Source organism: Mustelus asterias, chromosome 18 (assembly GCF_964213995.1).
Source record: "Mustelus asterias chromosome 18, sMusAst1.hap1.1, whole genome shotgun sequence".
Lineage (NCBI taxonomy): Eukaryota > Metazoa > Chordata > Chondrichthyes > Carcharhiniformes > Triakidae > Mustelus > Mustelus asterias.
Window position 1 is genome coordinate 12,484,417 of NC_135818.1, and position 22,223 is coordinate 12,506,639.

General features: G+C 49.4%; 1 protein-coding gene and 1 long non-coding RNA gene across 2 annotated transcripts in view; both read right to left on the minus strand.

Moving 5' to 3' along the window:
• The window catches only part of synj2bp (synaptojanin 2 binding protein), a 41,962-nt gene extending 38,787 nt beyond the window's left edge, over positions 1–3,175 (minus strand). The window contains exon 1 of the mRNA XM_078233419.1: positions 3,033–3,175. Coding sequence (XP_078089545.1) covers positions 3,033–3,093 — 61 coding nt within the window. The 5' untranslated portion in view covers positions 3,094–3,175. The remainder of the gene's footprint in view (positions 1–3,032) is intronic.
• Positions 1–22,223, minus strand: part of LOC144506965 (uncharacterized) — a 521,793-nt gene that overhangs the window by 39,002 nt on the left and 460,568 nt on the right. The window lies entirely within an intron of this gene.

Consider the following 22,223-nt stretch of genomic DNA (forward strand, 5'->3'; position numbering starts at 1 on the left):
CTCCCCCCTCCAACCCCTCACTGCCCCCCTCCCCCCTCCAACCCCTCACTGCCCTCCCTCCCCCCTCCCCCCTCCAACCCCTCACTGCCCCCCTCCAACCCCTCACTGACCCCCCTCCAACCCCTCACTGACCCCCCTCCACCCCTCCACCCCCCACCCCCCCCTCCACCCCCTCACTGACCCCCCTCCAACCCCTCACTGACCCCCCTTCCCCCCTCCAACCCCTCACTGCCCCCCCTCCCCCTCACTTCCCCCCCTCCCCCTCCACCCCCTCACTGACCCCCCTTCCCCCCTCCAACCCCTCACTGCCCCCCCCTCCCCCTCACTTCCCCCCCCTCCCCCTCACTTCCCCCCCCTCCCCCTCACTTCCCCCCCCTCCCCCTCACTTCCCCCCTCCCCCCTCCAACCCCTCACTGCCCCCCCTCCAACCCCTCACTGCCCCCCCTCCAACCCCTCACTGCCCCCCCTCCAACCCCTCATTGCCCTCCCTCCCCCCTCCAACCCCTCTCTGCCCCCCCTCCAACCCCTCACTGCCCCCCCTCCCCCCCTCACTGCCCCCCCTTCCCCCGTCCAACCCCTCACTGCCCCCCCTTCCCCCCTCCAACCCCTCACTGCCCCCCCTTCCCCCCTCCAACCCCTCACTGCCCCCCTTCCCCCCTCCAACCCCTCACTTCCCCCCCTCCCCCCTCCAACCCCTCACTGCCCCCCTCCCCCCTCCAACCCCTCACTGCCCTCCCTCCCCCCTCCCCCCTCCAACCCCTCACTGCCCCCCTCCAACCCCTCACTGACCCCCCTCCAACCCCTCACTGACCCCCCTCCACCCCTCCACCCCCCACCCCCCCCTCCACCCCCTCACTGACCCCCCTCCAACCCCTCACTGACCCCCCTTCCCCCCTCCAACCCCTCACTGCCCCCCCTCCCCCTCACTTCCCCCCCTCCCCCCTCCACCCCCTCACTGACCCCCCTTCCCCCCTCCAACCCCTCACTGCCCCCCCCTCCCCCTCACTTCCCCCCCCTCCCCCTCACTTCCCCCCCCTCCCCCTCACTTCCCCCCCCTCCCCCTCACTTCCCCCCCCTCCCCCTCACTTCCCCCCTCCCCCCTCCAACCCCTCACTGCCCCCCCTCCAACCCCTCACTGCCCCCCCTCCAACCCCTCACTGCCCCCCCTCCAACCCCTCATTGCCCTCCCTCCCCCCTCCAACCCCTCTCTGCCCCCCCTCCAACCCCTCACTGCCCCCCCTCCCCCCCCTCACTGCCCCCCCTTCCCCCGTCCAACCCCTCACTGCCCCCCCTTCCCCCCTCCAACCCCTCACTGCCCCCCCTTCCCCCCTCCAACCCCTCACTGCCCCCCTTCCCCCCTCCAACCCCTCACTTCCCCCCCTCCCCCCTCCAACCCCTCACTTCCCCCCCTCCCCCCTCCAACCCCTCACTGCCCCCCCTCCCCCCCAACCCCTCACTGCCCCCCCTCCCCCCCCAACCCCTCACTGCCCCCTCCCCCCCTCCAACCCCTCACTGCCCCCCCTCCCCCCCTCCAACCCCTCACTGCCCCCCCTCCCCCCCTCCAACCCCTCACTGCCCCCCTTCCCCCCTCCAACCCCTCACTGCCCCCCCTCCCCCCTCCAACCCCTCACTTCCCCCCTCCCCCCTCCAACCCCTCACTTCCCCCCCTCCCCCCCTCCAACCCCTCACTGCCCCCCCTCCAACCCCTCACTGCCCCCCCTCCAACCCCTCACTGCCCCCCCTCCCCCCCTCCAACCCCTCACTGCCCCCCCTTCACCCCTCCAACCCCTCACTGCCCCCCTCCCCCCTCCAACCCCTCACTTCCCCCCCTCCCCCCTCCAACCCCTCACTGCCCCCCTCCCCCCTCCAACCCCTCACTGCCCCCCCTCCCCCCTCCCCCCTCCAACCCCTCACTGCCCCCCTCCAACCCCTCACTGACCCCCCTCCAACCCCTCACTGACCCCCCTCCACCCCCCACCCCCCCCTCCACCCCCTCACTGACCCCCCTCCAACCCCTCACTGACCCCCCTTCCCCCCTCCAACCCCTCACTGCCCCCCCCTCCCCCTCACTTCCCCCCTCCCCCCTCCAACCCCTCACTTCCCCCCCTCCCCCCTCCACCCCCTCACTGACCCCCCTTCCCCCCTCCAACCCCTCACTGCCCCCCCTCCCCCTCACTTCCCCCCCCTCCCCCTCACTTCCCCCCCCTCCCCCTCACTTCCCCCCTCCCCCCTCCAACCCCTCACTTCCCCCCCTCCCCCCTCCAACCCCTCACTTCCCCCCCTCCCCCCTCCAACCCCTCACTGCCCCCCTCCCCCCTCCAACCCCTCACTGCCCCCCCTCCCCCCTCCAACCCCTCACTGCCCCCCCTCCCCCCTCCAACCCCTCACTGCCCCCCCTCCCCCCTCCAACCCCTCACTGCCCCCCCTCCCCCCTCCAACCCCTCACTGCCCCCCTCCAACCCCTCACTGACCCCCCTCCAACCCCTCACTGACCCCCCTCCACCCCTCCACCCCCCCACCCCACCCCCCCCCCTCCACCCCTCCACCCCCCCTCCACCCCACCCCCCCCCCTCCACCCCTCCACCCCCCCCTCCACCCCACCCCCCCCCTCCACCCCTCCACCCCCCCCTCCACCCCACCCCCCCCCTCCACCCCACCCCCCCCCCCCCTCCACCCCACCCCCCCCCCCCCTCCACCCCACCCCCCCCCACCCCTCCACCCCACCCCCCCCCACCCCTCCACCCCACCCCCCCCACCCCTCCACCCCCCCCTCCACCCCTCCACCCCACCCCTCCACCCCCCCCCCTCCACCCCACCCCCCCTCCACCCCTCCACTCCACCCCCCCCTCCACCCCCCCCTCCACCCCCCCCCTCCACCCCTCCCCTCCACCCCTCCACCCCCACTGCCCCCCCTCCACCCCCCTCACTGCCCCCCCTCCACCCCCCTCACTGCCCCCCCTCCACCCCCCTCACTGGCCCCCCTCCACCCCCCTCACAACACGCCCCTATCCCTCCCCTCCCCCACCCATTACCTGAAACGCCTCGCTTGAGGTGGATTTCCTGGGCCAGGGTTTCTGATGAGGAGCAGCTCATGCTGAGTGACAATGGGGCGGGGGGGGGAGAGGGGGGTGCGGATCCACCGCCCCCGGCCACAGCTGGCGCCACCGGGACTGCAGCACTCGGCGATCCGGGAGCTCAGGCGGCCGAGCGGCCTCTGCGCGCATGCGCGCCCGGGGGGCGGAGCGCGGCAGCACGCATGCGCCAGCTCTGAATGGGGCGCAGGCGCGGTGGCTGTTCTGGGCAGCAGGTGGCAGCAATGCAATGAGGAGCACCTTATCCCCCCCAACACCCAACCTGCTCAATGCATGGCATCCTCTGACCTTCCTCTGACAATCAGTGATCTGTCCTTAAAGTTTAACCTTCCAGACCATTCTGACTTTTAAAGTTTATTAATTCGTGTAACAAGTAGGCTTACATTAACACAGCAATGAAGTTAGTGAGAATTCCCCTACTTGCCACACTCCGGCGCCTGTATGGGGACACTGAGGGAGAATTTAGCACGGCCAATGCACCTAACCAGCACGTCTTTTGGACTGTGAGAGGAAACCAGAGCATCCGGAGAAATCCACGCAGACACGAGGAGAACGTGCAAACTCCGCACAGACAGTGACCCAAGTCACGAATCGAACCCAGGTTTCCCGCACTGTGAGGAAGAAGTGCGAACCACTGTGCCATCCCAGTAAAGGACTCCATTGCCCTTACAACCTCCCCCCCCCCCATGGCGCCAGGGACCTGGGTTCAATTCTGGCCTCGGGCCACTGTCCGTGTGGAGTTTGCACATTGTCTGGGTGGGTTTCCTCCAGTGTGGGTTAGGTTGATTGGCTGTGCTAAATTGTCCTTTAGTGTCAGGGGGGCTAGCAGGGTAATACTTCATTTCGTTTGCTCCAAATAAAATAATATTATCCTAGCCATGTCTGGCTTTTTCTGGGATAAGTGAAACATGTCTTGTTCCAGTCCTACTCTGGCCCCCTCCCTCAATATTTTTTCTGATACATTGATGACTGTGTTAGTACCATTTCCTGCTCTCCCTCTGAATTGGGAAGATTTGTCAACCTTGCTTCCAATTTCTACACTTCTCTCAGTTTAACATGGTGTTGACTTTTCCCTTCCCTTTCTCGAATGTCTCCATTTTTGGCGATAGGCTATCAACTAATATTCATTATAAGTCCACTGACTCGCACAGCTACCACTAAGAGATCAACGCTCACTTTAGTAACTTCTTTTTTAAGTACTTGTGGAAATACTTACTAATTATTTTTATATTTCTAACCAGCTTTCTCTCATACTCTAATCGCACTTTTCATATATTTTAGTAATTCTTTGTTGATTTCTAAAATCTGTCCATTCTTCCGCCCTATCATTATTCTTTACAGTATTGTACACTTTTCCTTTCAATTTAATACTATCCTTAACTTCCTTAGCCGTGGATGATGCATCCTTATAGAACCATAGTAATTTAATGTAGTCACTGCACTAGGGCAAGGGCAGCTTTTATGAAACAATGTAAGGAGCAAAGCTAAAGAGAGGATAGAATTCATAAGCAATTATAGAATCCCCACAGTGCAGAAGAGGCCATTCAGCCTATCAAGTCTGCACCAACTCTCTGACAAAGTATCCCAAAACCAGATGGGTTTTTATAACAATTGACAATGGTTTCATGGTCATCAGTAGAGTCTTAGTTCCAGATTTTTATTGAATTAAAATTTCACCATCTGCCATAGTGGGATTCAAACCCAGGTCCCCAGAGCATTATCCTGGGTCTTCTGAATTACTAGCCCAGCGACAATACCACTACGCCACAACCTTCCCTAAATAGAATTGTTGAATGGAAGAAGGTGTAAGACAAATCTGCCAAGCAAGACACTCCCTCCAGGAAGAAGCCAGACAATAATTCACTCTTGTGCACGATAGAAAGAGGTCAACACTTCAATTGGCATTGCCAAATCCCTGCCTCAGTTGTTGAAAGGACAAACTGTACCTGTGCAGGATCCAATCATGAAAACATAGAAACCAGCAAACGTTATTGTTGAAGCTTAGACTCCAGGATCATATATAGAACCATAGAAAAATTACAACACAACTTGAAGGTGAAGGAAGCCAATCAGCCCATCTTGTCCATGCCAGCCCAAGGTCACCCAGGTGCCCTTTCTAATTCCACCTTCCTGCACCCAGCCCATAACCCTGTAGCTTACAGTACCTAAGATGCAGATCCAGGTACTTTCTCAAAGAGTTTAGGGTCTCTTCCTCCACCACCAACTTGAGCAACAAATTCCAGACACCCACCATCCTTTGCATAAAAATGTTCTTCCACCTGTCCCCTCTACACCTACTGCCACTTATCTTGAATCTATAAAGTTTAGTTTATTTATTAGTGTCACAAGTAGGTTTACATGAACACTGCAATGAAGTTACTGGTTCTAGAATTATCCACCAAGGGAAACAATTTTATCCTGTCCACTCTATCTCTTCCCCTCATAATTTTGTACGCCTCTATTAAGTCATCCCTCAGCCTTCCTTATTCCAAGGGAAATAGCAACAACCTACTCAATCTCTCCTCACAGCTACTCTTTTCTATCTCTGGCAACACTCTTTTAAACCTCCTCTGCACTCTCTCTAGAGCAATTACGTCCTTCTTGTAATATGGTGACCAGAACTGCTCACAATATTCCAGCTGTGGCCTCACCTGTGTTTTCATAATTGAGACCAAAACCAGGAAGCAAATGAGAAGGAACAGAATTCATGTTTAGCCTATGCCTGAGCTCGAAAGTCGAAAAGATCAACAGCAATACTAGCAACATCACTAACCAGCGAGACAGCATCAACAGCCTCATCAACAAGTGGTGGAACAACAACAATGTCACCAGCAAGTGACGCAACATTCGCAACGTGAATCAAGACTTCTACAACACCAGGAGCAGCAAGCACAACATCGCCTGTACAGTGTGTCAACTCACCACTGAGAGCGATGAATGCCAGATCTACAAGGTGGAGGCAGGGCATCCTAACACCTAGGCGATACCGTGAATAATATTTTTAGAAATGAAAACCAGTTATAAAAGACTATAAAAATGTTCAGTTTATTTATAGTTCAGAAAAAAAGTAATTGGAACAGTTATATTGATATAGAGGCATTTGTATGTAATTTTAAAAAAAGAGGGATGCTATATTGTTTTTTATTCATAAAGTGTTAGGGACGAATTGCAATGTGAATTTATGCCCTGGGGTATCACATTTCACTGTTGCACTGTAGTCATGTGCCAAGTATCAATGAATTAATCTACCAGTACATCAAGAAGCAAGAAGTACACTTGATGAAACTCCAGAAGTTTGAGTCTAAAATGTGATTATTTCTAACTTATGGAACCAGGGGCCATTCCATAACCATTTCACAATTTTACGAATGAAGAATTGTACTTCCCTACTTTGTTAACATAGCAAATTCTTATTGCTATTTTACAAAGTAAGTGAAACTAGAAATCATAAATCAGCATCATTAAACACCAATGCCTTGCTTTGGAAAGGATAACGTAATCATAAAAACAGAAAATAGGAACAGAAGTAGGCCATTCGGCCCTTTGAGCTTTCTCCACCATTCACTATAATCATAGCTGATCCTTTATCTCAACGCTCACGTTCTGCACATTCCCCTTGATGTCTTAGAGTCTGGAGTCGAAGCACAACAGTTCTTGCCCAAAGCTTGTTATCAACCGATTTAAGATCTCTTTATTTATTAGTGTCACAAGTAGGCTTACATTAACACTGCAATTAAGTTACTGTGAAAGTCTTCCAGTTGCCACACTCCGGCGCCTGTTCGGTACACTGAGGGAGAATTTAGCATGGTCAATGCATCTAACCAGCACATCATTCGGACTGTGGGAGGAAACCGGAGCACCCAGCGGAAAACCAAGCAGACATCGGGAGAATGTTCAGACTCCCGCACCGACATGACCCAAGCCGGGAATCGAACCCTGGTCCTTGGTGCTGTGAGGCAACAGTGCTAACCACTGTGCCACCGTGCCGCCCCCAGTATGGAGGCACTGTGAATGCTTTTATTTAAATTTACCATCTAAACTCATTCTTGTTTTATGGTCAATCTTAATTCAACAATTCAGTGATCTTTAGACTTGGTGACTTCACAAAGTGGCACGGTGGCACAATGGTTAGCACTGCTGCATCACTGTGCCAGGGACCCGGGTTCAATTCTGGCCTCGGGTCACTGTGCATGTGGAGTTTGCACATTCGCCCCGTGTCTGCGTGGGTTTCTTCCGGATACTCCGGTTTCCTCCCACAGTCCAATGATGTGTGGGGTTAGGTTGGTTGGCCATGCTGAATTGACCTTAGTGTCAGGGGATTAGTGGGGTAAATATGTGGGGTTGCGGGAATAGAGCCTGGGTGGGATTGTGGTCGGTGCAGACTCGATGGGCCGAATGGCCTCCTTCTGCACTGTAGGGATTCTATGATATGAGACAAACAAAGCACACATGTTTATGTCTGTTCTACTTGTTTTCCTGAAACAGGTTCTCAAGCTGTCGCTAGATGCTATAGCTTCAGGGACACCATTCCCTCGAGAGTTGGTGGGAGGGGAGGTCCTTAATACAATTACTGTTACTAAGGAGGTGGTGCTTGGTAGACTAACAGGACTGAAGGTAGACAAGTCCCCGGGCCCGGATGGAATGCATCTCAGGGTACTGAAAGAAATGGCTGAGGTAATAGCAGATGCGTTAGTAGTAATTTATCAAAATTCGCTGGACTCTGGGGTAGTGCCGGCTGACTGGAAAACAGCTACTGTTACGCCGCTGTTTAAAAAAGGAAGTAGACAAAAGGCGGGTAACTACAGGCCGGTTAGCTTAACGTCCGTAGTTGGGAAGATGCTAGAGTCCATTATTAAAGAGGAAATAACAGAGCACCTGAATAAGAATGGTTCGATCAAGCAGACGCAGCATGGATTCATGAAGGGAAAGTCGTGTTTGACGAATCTACTGGACTTTTATGAAGATGTCACTAGTGCGGTTGACAGAGGGGAACCGGTGGATGTGGTGTTTTTAGATTTCCAGAAGGCGTTCGATAAGGTGCCTCACAAAAGGTTACTGCAGAAGATTGGGGTACACCGAGTTAGGGGTAAGGTGTTGGCGTGGATTGGGGATTGGCTATCTAACAGGAAGCAGAGAGTTGGGATAAATGGGTGCTTTCCTGGTTGGCAGTTGGTGACCAGTGGCGTGCCGCAGGGATCGGTGCTGGGGCCTCAATTGTTTACCATTTACATAGATGATCTGGAGGAGGGGACAGAATGTAGGGTATTCAAGTTTGCTGATGACACGAAGGTGAGTGGGAAAGCGAATTGCGTGGAGGACGCGGAAAGTCTGCAGAGAGATTTGGATAGGCTGAGCGAGTGGGCGAGGATCTGGCAGATGGAATATAACGTTAGCAAATGTGAGGTTATCCACTTTGGAAGAAATAATAGTAAATTGGAATATTAATTAAATGGAGAAAAATTACATTGTGCGACTGTGCAGAGGGACCTGGGGGTCCTTGTGCACGAATCACAAAAACTCAGTCTGCAGGTGCAGCAGGTGATCAAGAAGGCGAATGGAATGTTGGCCTTTATCGCGAGGGGGATAGAATATAAAAGCAGGGAGGTCTTGCTGCAACTGTACAAGGCACTGGTGAGGCCGCAACTGGAGTACTGTGTGCAGTTTTGGTCCCCTTATTTGCGAAAGGATATATTGGCCTTGGAGGGAGTGCAGAGAAGGTTCACCAGGTTGATACCGGAGATGAGGGGTGTAGCTTATGAGGAGAGATTCAACAGATTGGGTCTGTACTCGTTGGAGTTTAGAAGGATGAGGGGTGATCTTATAGAGACATATAAGATAATGAAGGGGCTGGATAGGGTAGAGGTGGAGAGATTCTTTCCGCTTAGAAGGGAAACCAGAACTAGAGGGCACAGCCTCAAAATAAGGGGGGGCCGGTTCAGAACAGAGTTGAGGGGGAACTTCTTCTCTCAGAGGGTAGTGAATCTCTGGAATTCTCTGCCCATTGAAGTGGTGGAGGCTTCCTCGTTGAATATGTTTAAATCACGGGTAGATAGTTTTCTGATCGATAAGGGAATTAGGGGTTATGGGGAGCAGGCGGGTAAGTGGAACTGATTCGCTTCAGATCAGCCATGATCTTGTTGAATGGCGGGGCAGGCTCGAGGGGCTAGATGGCCTACTCCTGCTCCTATTTCTTATGTTCTTATGTTCTTATTCCACATCAAGCATGGTTGACAAGGACATTTTCACACTCTTGCTGCCTGCCATAGATGCACTGGAAGGAGTTACATGTTGATAATCAACATGCCTGGCCACCTGAATATACCTTCCATGGCCAGCAAGTCCTGGAGTGTGACTTGAATCTGGAGTTCTTGGCTCAGAGGTATCCACTGCACCACAAGGCTCCCTAGTGCTACCTCATTGAAATTGACTTGTGCTTCCTCAGGCAAAAATCACTGTTGGAACCATATAATCCCTACTGTCCAGAGGGAGGCCATTTGGCCCATTGAATCTGCACCGACTTTCCAAAAGACCTTCTTACACAGGCCCACCCCATCCCCATCATCCTGCGCATTTACCATGGCCAATCCACCTAGCCTGCACATCTTGGACACAAAGGGGCAATTTAGCATGGCCAATTCACCTATCCTGCACATCTTTCGACTGTGGGAGGAAACCAGAGCACCTGGAGGAAACCCATGCAGACTCGGGGAGAACGTGCAAACTCCATGCAGGCAGTCACCAAAGACCAGAATTGAACTCAGGTCCCTGATGCTGTGAGGCAGCAGTGCTCACCACTGTGCCACCATGCCGCCTAATGTGACAAGAAATCTATATTGAATAACATTAGAAACCCTCCAGAGCAGAAGGAGGCCATTCGGCACATCGAGCCTGCACCGACAATAATCCCATCCAGGCTCAACCCCCGTAACCCCACATATTTACCCTGCTAATCCCCCTGATACTAAGGGGCAATTTAGCATGGCCGATGCACCTAACCTGCATGTCATTCGGACTGTGGGAGGAAACCGGAGCACCCGGAGGAAACCCACGCAGACAAGGGGAGAACATGCAGACTCCGCACAGACAGCGACCCAAGCCAGGAATTGAACCTAGGTCCTTGGAGCTGTGAGACAGCAGTGCTAACCACTGTGCCACCGTGCCGCCCTAGCAGACAGTCTGATTAACTCTTTCCTCACACATGGACGAAGTAGATGTTCAATGAAGAATGATATTAAATGGAATGGACATAAAACAGGAGAATGAGTGTAAATTATATGGCCCATGCAGGAATGCACACTGATACAGCCTTGATGGGTCAAGTGGGTTTTTTATTGGATTGTGATATTTTATGATTCTAGAAAATAAAGGAATCATGGCTATTAGCAGATCTTAATGTTCATGATTCTGTATTTATGGCTACAGCACATTCATGGGGTGAAACTTATTTTTTATTCATTAAGAAGCCGGCTGTGTCACACTGGTGCCATTAACAATTCCCTGACTTTGAGGAATCGACCGTAAAAGTGCATCATGCCTCTTTGTGGAGAAATTCATAGTAGGTTAGAGAAATTTCAAATAATCAAGGATTTAAGACACTAATAAAACAACCAGCACTGAGTAAAATGACCTCAGATGAGACTCAGAGTGTAACAGGAGAACTGTCTGCATGAAAACAGTATGAACACAGTAAGAGATTTAAGTAAGTATGAGATTTGAACAATTATTTCTGATTTAAACATGTATTTTGGTATTTTAAAATGTACTAGCTGTATTTTTAAAAGTAATTGTACACTTTAGCCAAAGGCAGGTTGCTGCGAGGGATGATGGGATGAAGCCCTAGCAGACAAACCATATTCTTTGGAACGATGAAACCACAGAATGTGCATAGTCTTATCAGCAAAAGTTACACACAATATGGTTCCCAATGCTACTTTATGAATAGGGCTGTTCAAGCTGTCTTGATAAGACAGTTCTTCTCAGACTTGAGAATGGCAGCTGTCTGGTTCGGTCATTGACGTGAATGAGTATTGGTGGGAACAGTAACTTTGACCTTTGTAGCTAAGCATCTGGGGTTGCTTAGCTACAGGTGGAAGAAGCATCTGGATTCTACGGACCAATGAAATCCCATGATGTCAGAGGGTAGAATGTAATTGGCTAAGGTATTATGACAATCGTTAACAGTGATTGATTTGTACTAATTTGTACTGTTCTCACTGGAACGACGGAGGTTGAGAGGTGACCTGATAGATGTCTACAAGATTATGAGAGGCATGGACAGAGTGGATAGTCAGAAGCTTTTTCCCAGAGTGGAAGAGTCAATTACTAGGGGGACATAGGTTTAAGATATGAGGGACAAGATTTAAAGGAGATGTACAAGGCAAAATTTTTACAATGAGGGTGGTGGGTGCCTGGAACTCACTGCTGGGGGAGGTAGTGGAAGCAGATACGATAGTGACTTTTAAGGGGCGTCTTGATAGACACATGAATAGGATGGGAATAAGGTGTTTTAGTTCAGTTGGGCAGCTTGGTCAGTGCAGGCTTGGAGGGCCGAAGGGCCTGTTCCTGTGCTGTAATTTTCTTTGTTCTTTGTTCTTTGACTGGCTCATAACTAGTGGAAGGCAGGAAACGTAACACTTGAGAAATGTATAATTGATCTGTGAAAGGCATTGTAACTTCAGAATAGTATTGGAATACTCAGGGCCTTCTTTTCTACTAAGGCATTGGGCTGCCCAATGCTAATCTCTCCCTTCGATGGTTGGTCAAAGAAAGATATGTCTTTAACCGGGACACTGGCTTTGTGAGTCTTTGTACTTCCTGGGGTTTTTGGCGATACCTAGTCTCTGAAAAGACCCCGCAACATGCCTGTTTGGCATGAGATTTATGACGTCACTGTCACAGGATACAGGGCATCTATCATCTGCATTATGGAACTATGTACTGAGATTCAACACATCTCCTGCTGATCTTAAAAGACTACGGTGATTTAAGAAGTTCAAGAAATGTTCAGGGACCACGACATTGATAGATGTGAAAGTTCAGGTCGTTGAGATAGTTTCTAAGGTTAGTTTCCTGAAATTGCACAATTCTGTTATGGTGTCACCAGGGAAGTAGACGTCCTTGGATGAAGCCAGATACGATGCCCTGGTTTTCAGCCAGTGTTGCCAAGATAGCGGGCAGCTCCTCCTCGAGTTCCTTCTTCTCCCCCTTAGGCAGTTCCTCAGGATCGAGGATGACTTGCTTCCACTTCAGTTGGATGGGTTCTGAGATGTCCAATCATGATCTGCGGACTCTGCCACATGCGGAGTAGGTGGGTGAGTTCCTTGGACATTTGTGTGTTCTCTCCGATGCCTTCACTTGGGCTTTGCATGTTCCCGGGAAAAGTCTCTCAATATGTTTAAGTTTTTAAGTTTATTTATTAGTGTCACAAGTAGGCCTACATTAACACTGCAATGAAGCTACTGTGAAAATCCCCTAGTCGCCACACTCCGGTGCCTGTTCAGGCACACTGAGGGAGAATTTAGCATGGCCAATGCACCTAACCAGCACGTCTTTCGGACTGTGGGAAGAAACTGGAGCACCCGGAGGAAACCCACGCAGACACAGGGAGAATGCGCAGACTCCGCACAGACAGTGACCCAAGCTGGGAATAGAACTTGGGTCCCTGGCACTGTGAGGCAGCAGTGCTAACCACTGTGCCACCATGCCCGTAGTGCCTTCCCGAATAAATCTTCTCCATTTGGTTGGTCACAAGACGGAGATTTATTTCCAATAAAAAAAGTGATAAAGGGAAATGGGAAACAGGTGGGGAGGTGGATTTGAGACCAGGGAGAGATCAGCCATCATCTGATTGTATGGCGGAGCAGGCTCGAAGGGCTGAATTTGGCTACTGCTCCTAATTTATAGAAACATGGAAACCAGAAGCAGAAGTAGGCCATTCGGGCCTTAGAGCCTGCTCCGCCATTCATTTTGATCATGGCTGATCATCAAATTCAATATCCTGATCTCTCCTTCCTCCCATATCCCTTGATCCCTTTAGCCCAAGAGCTATATCTAATTTCTTCTTGAAATCAGACAATGTTTTGGCTTCAACTACATTCTGTGGTAGTGAATTCCACACATTCACCACCCTCTGGATGGAGAAATTTCTCCTCAACTCAGTTCTAACAGGTTTACCCTTTGTCCTCAAACTATGACTTTATCCTATGTTCCAATGGATGTTTGACCTCCTCAGAAATGCTTTGAATATCAAAGGTCTAACTACTGCCATCCTGCCTGTCTCCTCTGATCCTTTTCTTCTTCTGATCAGCAGATAAATATTGATGACTGGCAAGGTACCAATCAGACGTCCTATTCAAGCTACACGCAATTGCAGAGTTCTTGGCAAACGGTCTTGGCTAGGAAACAGGATAGAGCTTCTTGGCAAGCAAACTGTCACATCTCTAGACCAATATATGGCCACTTGCCAAAAATGACCTATTAGACTTCCCATGAGAATATGAAATCCAACATGGGTAAATGAGGTGACCTTTAAGCAGACATTTTAGATGGGTGCTGAGAATTTGCATTTCTGTGCTGTTGCTACAAGTACACTAGAGGACCATCAGATTGTTAACATAATTATGCTGCTTTATAAGAGTTGACTGTATGACCTGGTGAGTGGACCATGTATATATCCTGTTATAGGCTGCACTTGTATGGAGGCACAGTGGGTAGCACTGCTGCCTCATGGCGCCAGGGACCCGGGTTCGATTCCCAGCTTGAGTCACTGTCTGTACGGTGTCTGCACATTCTCCTCGTGTCTGCGTGGGTTTCTTCCGGGTGCTCCGGTTTCCTCCCACAGTCCAAAAGACGTGCTGCTTAGGTGCATTGGCCATGCTAAATTCTCCCTCAGTGTACCCAAACAAGTGCCGGAGTGTGGCGACTAGGGGAGTTTCACAGTAACTTCATTGCAGTGTTAATGTAAGCCTAATTGTGACACTAATAAATAAACCCTATTTCCAGTTATTTGAAAAACCTTTTATTACAGCTTTGTTTGCGTGTCAGTCCCACACTGCTGATCAACAGAAAGGGCTGGGGAGGAGGTGAAGGACCTCTTTGTGAATCTGCTCCTGGACCTGGCCACACTCGCCACCAACAGGTCCAGGCAGCGACCGAGGGCATCACAGAGTTTTACAGCACAGAAAGAGGTCCTGTACCTTTCAGGCAGTGAGCTCCAGATTCCCACCACACTCTGGGTGAAAAAGGTTTTCCTCAAATCTCCTCTAAATCTCCTGCCCCTTACCTGAAATCTAATGCCCATGGTTATTGACCACTCTTTGAAGGGGAAAGGATTCTTCCTACCTAGCCTATCAATGTCCCCATAGTTTTGTACACCACAATCAGGTGCCCTCCCCCCCTCCGCAACCTTCTCAGCTCTATGTAGAACAACCTTAGGTGGCACGGTGGCACAGTGGTTAGCACTGCTGCCTCACAGCACCAGGGACCTAGGTTCAATTCCGGCCCCAGGTGACTGTGTGGAGTTTGCACGCTCTCCCCATATCTGCGTGGGTTTCCTCCAGGTGCTCCGGTTTCCTCCGACAGTCCAAAGATGTGCAGGTTAGGTTGATTGGCCATACTAAAATTGCCCCTCAGTGTTAGGGGGATTAGCAGGGTAACTACATGGGGTGCAGGGATAGGGCTTGGGTGGGATTGTTGTCGGTGCAGGCTCAATGGGCCGAATGGCCTCCTTTTGCACAATAGTGATTCTATGAATCCCAACTTAATCAATCTGTCTGCATAGCTGAAATGCTCCAACCCAGGCAACATCCTGGTGAATCTCCTCTGCACCCTCTTTAGTGCAGTCATATCCTTAGAAATGTCCTATCTGCTGGTCTAATGTGGCTACATTCATGGTCAAATGTCTCTGAAGAGGGGGCGTGTGGTTTCCTCTGGCTCCATCGAGGCCTTCCGTGTTCACTGGACACCACAGAGACTGAGGTGTTTTAGTGCCCTTGGTGTCAAAATCTGGTTTGATGTTTTAAGTTTCCTTTGTAATTAATTTTTTATTTGATGCAGTATCCCTTTAAGGCTGCTCTTTTAATTTGTCCCTCAGTTTATATGATTTTGTTAATTGGTTATTTGTTTTGTTCCAAGAGAGTATACCTGGTGAGTGTGTACTCAGAACCACTGAATTTATTTTTTAAGCATGGTTGATGCACCTAACCAGAACATCTTTTGGACTGTGGGCGGAAACCAGAGCACCCAGAGGAAACCCGCGTAGACACGGGGAGAACTTGCAGACTCCGCACAGGCAGTGACCCAAGCCGGGAATCGAACCTGTGTCCTTGGCGTAGTGAGGCAGCAGTGCTAACCACTGTGCCACCATGTTGCCCAGCTGATGCTAGTGATTAAGATGTGATTTCTGGCCTCACCATTATTTAAAGGTTTCCTCTGTCCTATGCACATCTACTCTTGCATACAAACACATCATTGGCTCAAATTATAGTCACGTTTTGACATTTTCAAATTTTAAGCAGTACATAGCATTTAAAGTTGAACTACTGTTTATAATCAGTAGGTGTCATCATACAGGTTTGTTCGTTATTTTCAAAATCTACTCAAGTTATGAGTTCAATGAGTCTCAGTCTCTTTTGGAAATCAGCTGGTCCTAATTTCCTCAATGATGATGCCATGAACCTACACATATCAATTGTTTTGGCAGGGAAGGGGTGATCATTTTTTTCATATCAGTCTTGGATCGTTGGTTACTCTCTCACTTCTGAGTAAAGGAATGGAATTTTCTGTTGTGGAGACTAAGGGCAGGGTTTTCTGGCCACGCTCGCCTCAAAGCCTGAAAATCCCACCCAAGGTGTCAACGGACCTTTGCATGGTCCGTGTCCCACCCGCTGTGATTCCCGTGGCGGGCAGGATGGGAAAATTCCGCCCTAAGTGTGGTGGAAAGTGAGAAAGGTGGAATGTCACCCGTGGGCCAGTGTGGTGGGTTACCATGCTGGGGTGTCTGCTTTTTAGCTCATTTTGTATGGCGGGTCGGCTGGGATTCATCCACCACATTGGCTCTTATATTGAGATATTCGCCCACTTTGAGGCACCAGGGTTGTGCAGAATGCAGCAAATCACCATGATGTGGGAGACCCTCTGAGTAGAGTATTGGAGAGTGCTCCACCATGCAGGCTAGCTGCTTACTTATAGAATTCTAGAATTCCTCCAGTGAAGGAGGCCATTCGACCCATCGAGCCTGCACTGACAACAATCCCACCTAGGTCCAATCCCCATAACCCCACATATTTACCGTGCTAATTCCCCTGACACCGAGGGGCAATTTACCATGGCCAATCCACCTAACCCGCACATCTTTGGAGTGTGGGAGGAAACCGGAGCACCCGGAGGAAACCCACGCAGACACGAGGAGAACTTGCAAACTCCACACAGACAGTGACCCAAGGCTGGAATTGAACCTGGGTCCCTGGCGCTGTGAGGCAGCAGTGCTAATCACTGTGCCATCCTGCCACCCCTGTAATATTAGGGTGGGGATGCCAGAATTTGAACCCGGGTCCTCATGCTGCCAAAGCACGTCATCTGCCACTGAGCTATGTCGCCATCCCTGTTACTGAGCTATGTCACTACTCCTTACTGAGTGTTGCTTCAGGACTGTTCTCTCAGAGTCTATTACCATTTGATTGCATACATTATACAGTAGGCCGTTCTCCAGTCCCACGTTAACCCTTGCTTTGCTGAGTACCTTTACATTATGATGCATGCAGGCACATATCACCACAAAGACCGTGTGGATCACTTGTACCACTTCTTGTTCAAGCAATCTGCACTAACCTCCTATTAGAAGGGTATACCAGAGTGCCAAAAAAGGTTAATTTTCCTCTCCCCAATCTCTTACAATGGCATCAGAAATCTGGGGATTCTGTTGGTTCCATTGTATGTTTGTGGAATGCAAAGTATAAACTAATGAGTAGATAGATACACTACATCCACATGAACATTTATTTTAGAACTAACATCTGGATTAAAAAAACACAGAATAGATTAATATGAATGTGTGAAGCTGACATGGGAATAGTACGGATGAGAAAACAGTATCCCTGTTAATCTTCATCCAAATTTGCCTTTAAGAATTGGAATGCTATTTATATATCACTAGCAGCTCTATAAGTCATGCAACCCTGACTTCCATCCACTGACTCCATCTACACTTCCCCCTGCCTCGGAAAAGTGGCCAACATAATCAAAGATTTGATTCTGATTTGATTTGATTTGGTTTGATTTATCATTGTCACATGTATTAGTATACAGTGAAAAGTATTGTTCCTTGCGTGCTATCCAGATAAAGCATACCATTCATAGAGAAGGAAAGAAGAGAGTGCAGAATGTAGTGTTACAGTCATAGTTACGGTGTAGAGAAAGATCAACTTAATGCGAGGTAGGTCCATTCAAAAGTCTGATCAGAAGGGAAGAAGCTGTTCTTGAGTTGGTTGGTACGCGACCTCAGACCTTTGTATCCTTTTCCTGACAGAAGATGGTGGAAGAGAGAATGTCCGAGGTGAGTGGGGTTCTTAATTATGCTGGCTGCTTTTCCGAGGCAGCGGGAAGTGCAGACAGAGTCAATGGATGGAAGGCTGGTTTGCGTGATGGACTGGGCTACATTCACGACATTTTGTAGTTTTTTGTGGTCTTGGACAGAGCAGGAGCCATACCAAACTGTGATACAACCAGAAAGAATGCTTTCAATGGTGTATCTGTAAATGTTGGTTAGAGTCTTAGCTGAGCCATGGTTAAACTCTCTTCCACCCTCTTCCATTGGGCAGAAGATAGAAAAGTTTGAAAACACGTACCAACAGATTCAAGGATACCTTCTTTCCTGCTGTCACCAGACTTTTGAACAAAGCTCTCAGATACTGAACTGATCTCCGCACCTTCTCTGTAGCTGTAACGCTACATTCTGCATTCTGTTCCACTACCCTGACGTACTTAGGTATAATATGATTTGTATGGATAGCACACAAAACAATACTTTTCACTGTCCCTTGGTACATGGGACAATAATAAATCAAATCAAATCAAAAAATTGCTTCCAGGAATGTTGGATATCCTGCTTTCCCTAATCCCATACCCACTCTCACAAAATCTTTCAGGTACTGTAACTTGCTCATGATGCATTGGAATCCTGCAGCAAGTATATGATGTCAGACTGTGTCCAAATGTTTTTTGAAAGTGTATTTATTAGTGTCACAAGTAGGTTTATAGTATCACTCAAACCAGCCTCCCACCCACTGACACTGTCTACACTTCCCGATGCCTTGGAAAAGCAGCCAGCATAATTAAAGACCCCCCGGACATTCTCTCTCCCACCTTCTTCCATCGGGAAAAACAAACAGAAGTCTGAGGTCACGTACCAACCGACTCAAGAACATCTTCTTCCCTGCTGCCATCAGACTTTTGAATGGACCTACCTTGCATTAAGTTGATCTTTCTCGACACCTGAGCTATGACTGTAACACTACATTCCGCACTCTCTCATTTCCTTCTCTATGAATGGTATGCTTTGTCTGTATAGCGCACAAGAAACAATATTTTTCACTGTATACTATTACATGTGACTATAATAAATCAAAGCAAATCACTGCAATGAAGTTACTGTGAAAATCCCCTCGTCACCACACCCCAATGCCAGTTCGGGTACACTGTGGGAGAATTTAGCACGGCCAATGCACCTAACCCGCATGTCTTTCTGACTGTTGGAGGAAACCGGAGCACCTGAAAGAAACCCACGTAGAGACAAGGAAAGCATTCAGACTTTGCGCAGACAATAACCCAAGCCGGGAATTGAACCTGGGTCCCTGAGGCAACAGTGCTAGCCAATGTGCTACCATGCCATGCTGGGGTTAAAATTTAAGTGTGTGTAAAACCTGCAGCATGGTCTCTCATAATCTGAAAATATCACAGTTAATTTCTGACTACTTGCATGTGGAAGGGGATTTCTAACCAGCGAATAAGATTTAAAGGCAGAATGCAGTCTTTCAGAGGATGAGGGATCAGTGAAGAGTTAAATGATTATTGGGCTAGTTAACACCGACAGCTTACATATATGTGGATGCAGTATGTGGGCAACCCGGTGGCTCAGTGGTTAGCACTGCTGCCTCATAGCGCCAGGGATCTGGGTTCGATTCCTGGCTTGGGTCACTGTCTGTGCGGAGTCTGCATGTTCTCCCCGTGTCTGCGTGGATTTCCTCCAGATGCTCCAGTTTCCTCCCACAGTCCAAAAGACATGCTGGTTAGTTGCATTGGCTGTGCTAAATTGTCCCTTAGTGTACCCGAACAGGCACCGGAGTGTGGCGACTAGAGGATTTTCGCAGTAACTTCATTGCAGTGTTAATGTAAGCCCACTTGTGACTAATAAATAAACTTTACTTTAAATGAATCAAAACAAGTAGTTATGATTTTAAAACGTATATGCTGATATTTTAAACTTATTTCAAATGCATTGTCCACTTTGGTCAAGTGAAGTTACCGAAAGGCATGGTGGTTGAAGTCAATAATTCAAAACCACAGGTCTGGAAACAGGTCAGTCAGCAAGTCTTATTGGGTGGCATTCCTAGAGGGGATTCATTAAGCAACATTATGAATAGATGCATTCATTGCCCAGATACAAAATAGATATGAATCCAGACGCAGGAACACATGTCTATTCGACTTGGCAGTGAGCCGGTGGGAATGTCCACTTTGACCTTGTGGTAGCGTCTGCCGTTACCTAGAGACAGAGAGTTAGTTAATGCCAATGGGGGAGAATACGTCCGGAATCAGTTAGATTAATAAGATCTCACCGTGCTATATGATTATGATTGGCTGAGGTATTTGCCAGAGATTTGTATTGATGTATAACTGTTAAACGAAATTGAATCTAAGCTAATGGAAGGCGGAATTATTGATGATGAACCAGAGAGGTTCTGTAGCTCTCTCCATAGAGCTGTTTAACCCTTTGTGAGATTCCAGTCGGCTGTAAGTTTGTATTGTATTGTTTGTATGTTTTATGTTAAATAAATTTGTTACGTCTTTTGCACAGAGATATTTGCCTTGCAAGTTTTGAATTGTCTTAGTGTTAAGATACAATCAGCCACCTCTTGAAATTTCCCCACAACTTTTAGCAAGTTAAGTTTCTGCATTTGCATGTTAATCTGTGCTTGCATTGACATAAGGACATGACATTTTCAGGTCCACAGAGATGGATTTTACACTCACCGTACAAGGTCTCTGTTGGATATATTCCAGATTTTACTGAGATGTGCGTTTGCAGAGGACACCCTACCCAGTAAACTATTAAAATAACACCAAGATCTTAGTCAGGTAATAGGATCCTGCATTGCATAAATTCGAAAGGTTCCTAAATCAGGCAGTTGCCTCAACTACCTAAGAGAGTTTAGATTTATTGATTAGTATCACAAGTAGGCTTACAGTAACACTGCAATGGAGTTACTGTGAAAATCCCTAGGCGCCACACTTTGGCGCCTGTTCGGGTACACTGAGGGAGAATATAGCATGGCCAATGCCTTTAACCAGCACGTCTTTCAGACTGTGGGACGAAACCGGAGCACTTGGAGGAAACCCACGCAGACACGGGGAGAATGTGCAGACTCCGCACAGACAGTGACCCAAGCAGGGAATCGAACCCGGATCCCTGTTCTGTGAGGCAGTAGTGCTGAAGCAGCAGAACAGAGGCAAATAAATAAACACAGGTGGGAAACAGGTGCTAAGTTTATCTTGTTGACTTTAATTCCTGTTCCAGCCAGTTCCCAAGGCGGTGGGGGTTAAAACAACAGCTTGTGTGAAGGCAAACTGAATGAAACTTATGATGATAAAAAGGCATCATAAATTAAACAATCTGAGGAGTAGCAAGAAACCTCTGCTTCTCGCTTGTGTTTGACACATTTGCAAATGGGAGTTGACCACTATTAGACATGTAACACATACAGGAAGGAACTGCATAAAAAAGACAGTGGAAGTAAAAGGAGTCCGTGGCAGAAAGTTGGGATTGATGTACTGGGTGAGATTTTGTGGTTTCCACACCCCCCCACTCACCCTGCCCCCCAATCCGGAATGTTGGCACAGTAGTTAGCATTGCTGCCTCACAGTCCCAGGGACCCGGGTTCAACTCCAGCCTCAGGCCACTGCCCGTGTGGAATTTACACCCTGTGTCTGCGTGGGTTTCCTCCGGGTGCTCCGGTATCCTCCCACACTCCAAAGATGTGCAGCTTAGGTTGATTTGGCCATGCTAAATTGCCCCTTAGTGTCAGGGGGATTAGCAGGGTATTTACGTGGTGGTCCAGGGATAGGGAAGAGCGTGTGCTTTGGCAGCATGAGGACCCGGGTTCAAATCCCGGCATCCCCACCCCAATATTACAGGGGCAGCATGGTGGCATAGTAGTTAGCACTTTTGCCTCACAGCGCCAGGGACCCGGGTTCAATTTGGCCCTGGGTGACTGTCTGTGTGCAGGTCACATGTTCTACCTGTGTCTGCCTAGGTTTCCCCCGGGTGCTCCGGTTTCTTCCCACACTCCAAAGATGTGTAGGTTAGCTGGATTGGCCACGGTAAATTGCCACTTAGTGTCAGGGGGATTAGCAGGGTCAGTACGTGGGGGTACAGCGATAGGGCCTGGGTGGGATTGTAGTCAGTGCAGGCTCGATGAGCAAAATGGCCTCCTTCTGCATTGTGGGGATTCAAGTATTCTATCCCTCCCGCACCCCCCTGAACATGTCTTCCAGCAGTGGATGTGGCTCGCCATTGGCTGCCATGGGACCTCCCAGTCCTGCTGACATCTATGACATTTTGCATGGCTCACCTATCCCGGGGAACCTATGGGTGCTGCCTTTGGTGAGACCGGAAGATTCCACCAGCGGGAAGGGCTGGAAAATTCGTCTCACTGAATCTAAGTCAGATCAGTATTCACAAACTAGATTTGACTTTTTTTTTGGAACTCCATAAATTAACAAATAATATAAGTTCAAATATGATAGCAACAATTTTCTCAATATTATATCAGATAAATTTGTTTCAGATCATGGACCCCAACTTGTAAGTGTGGAATTCAGGAAATATAGGTGGCTTTAGACCGATGAGTCAATTGC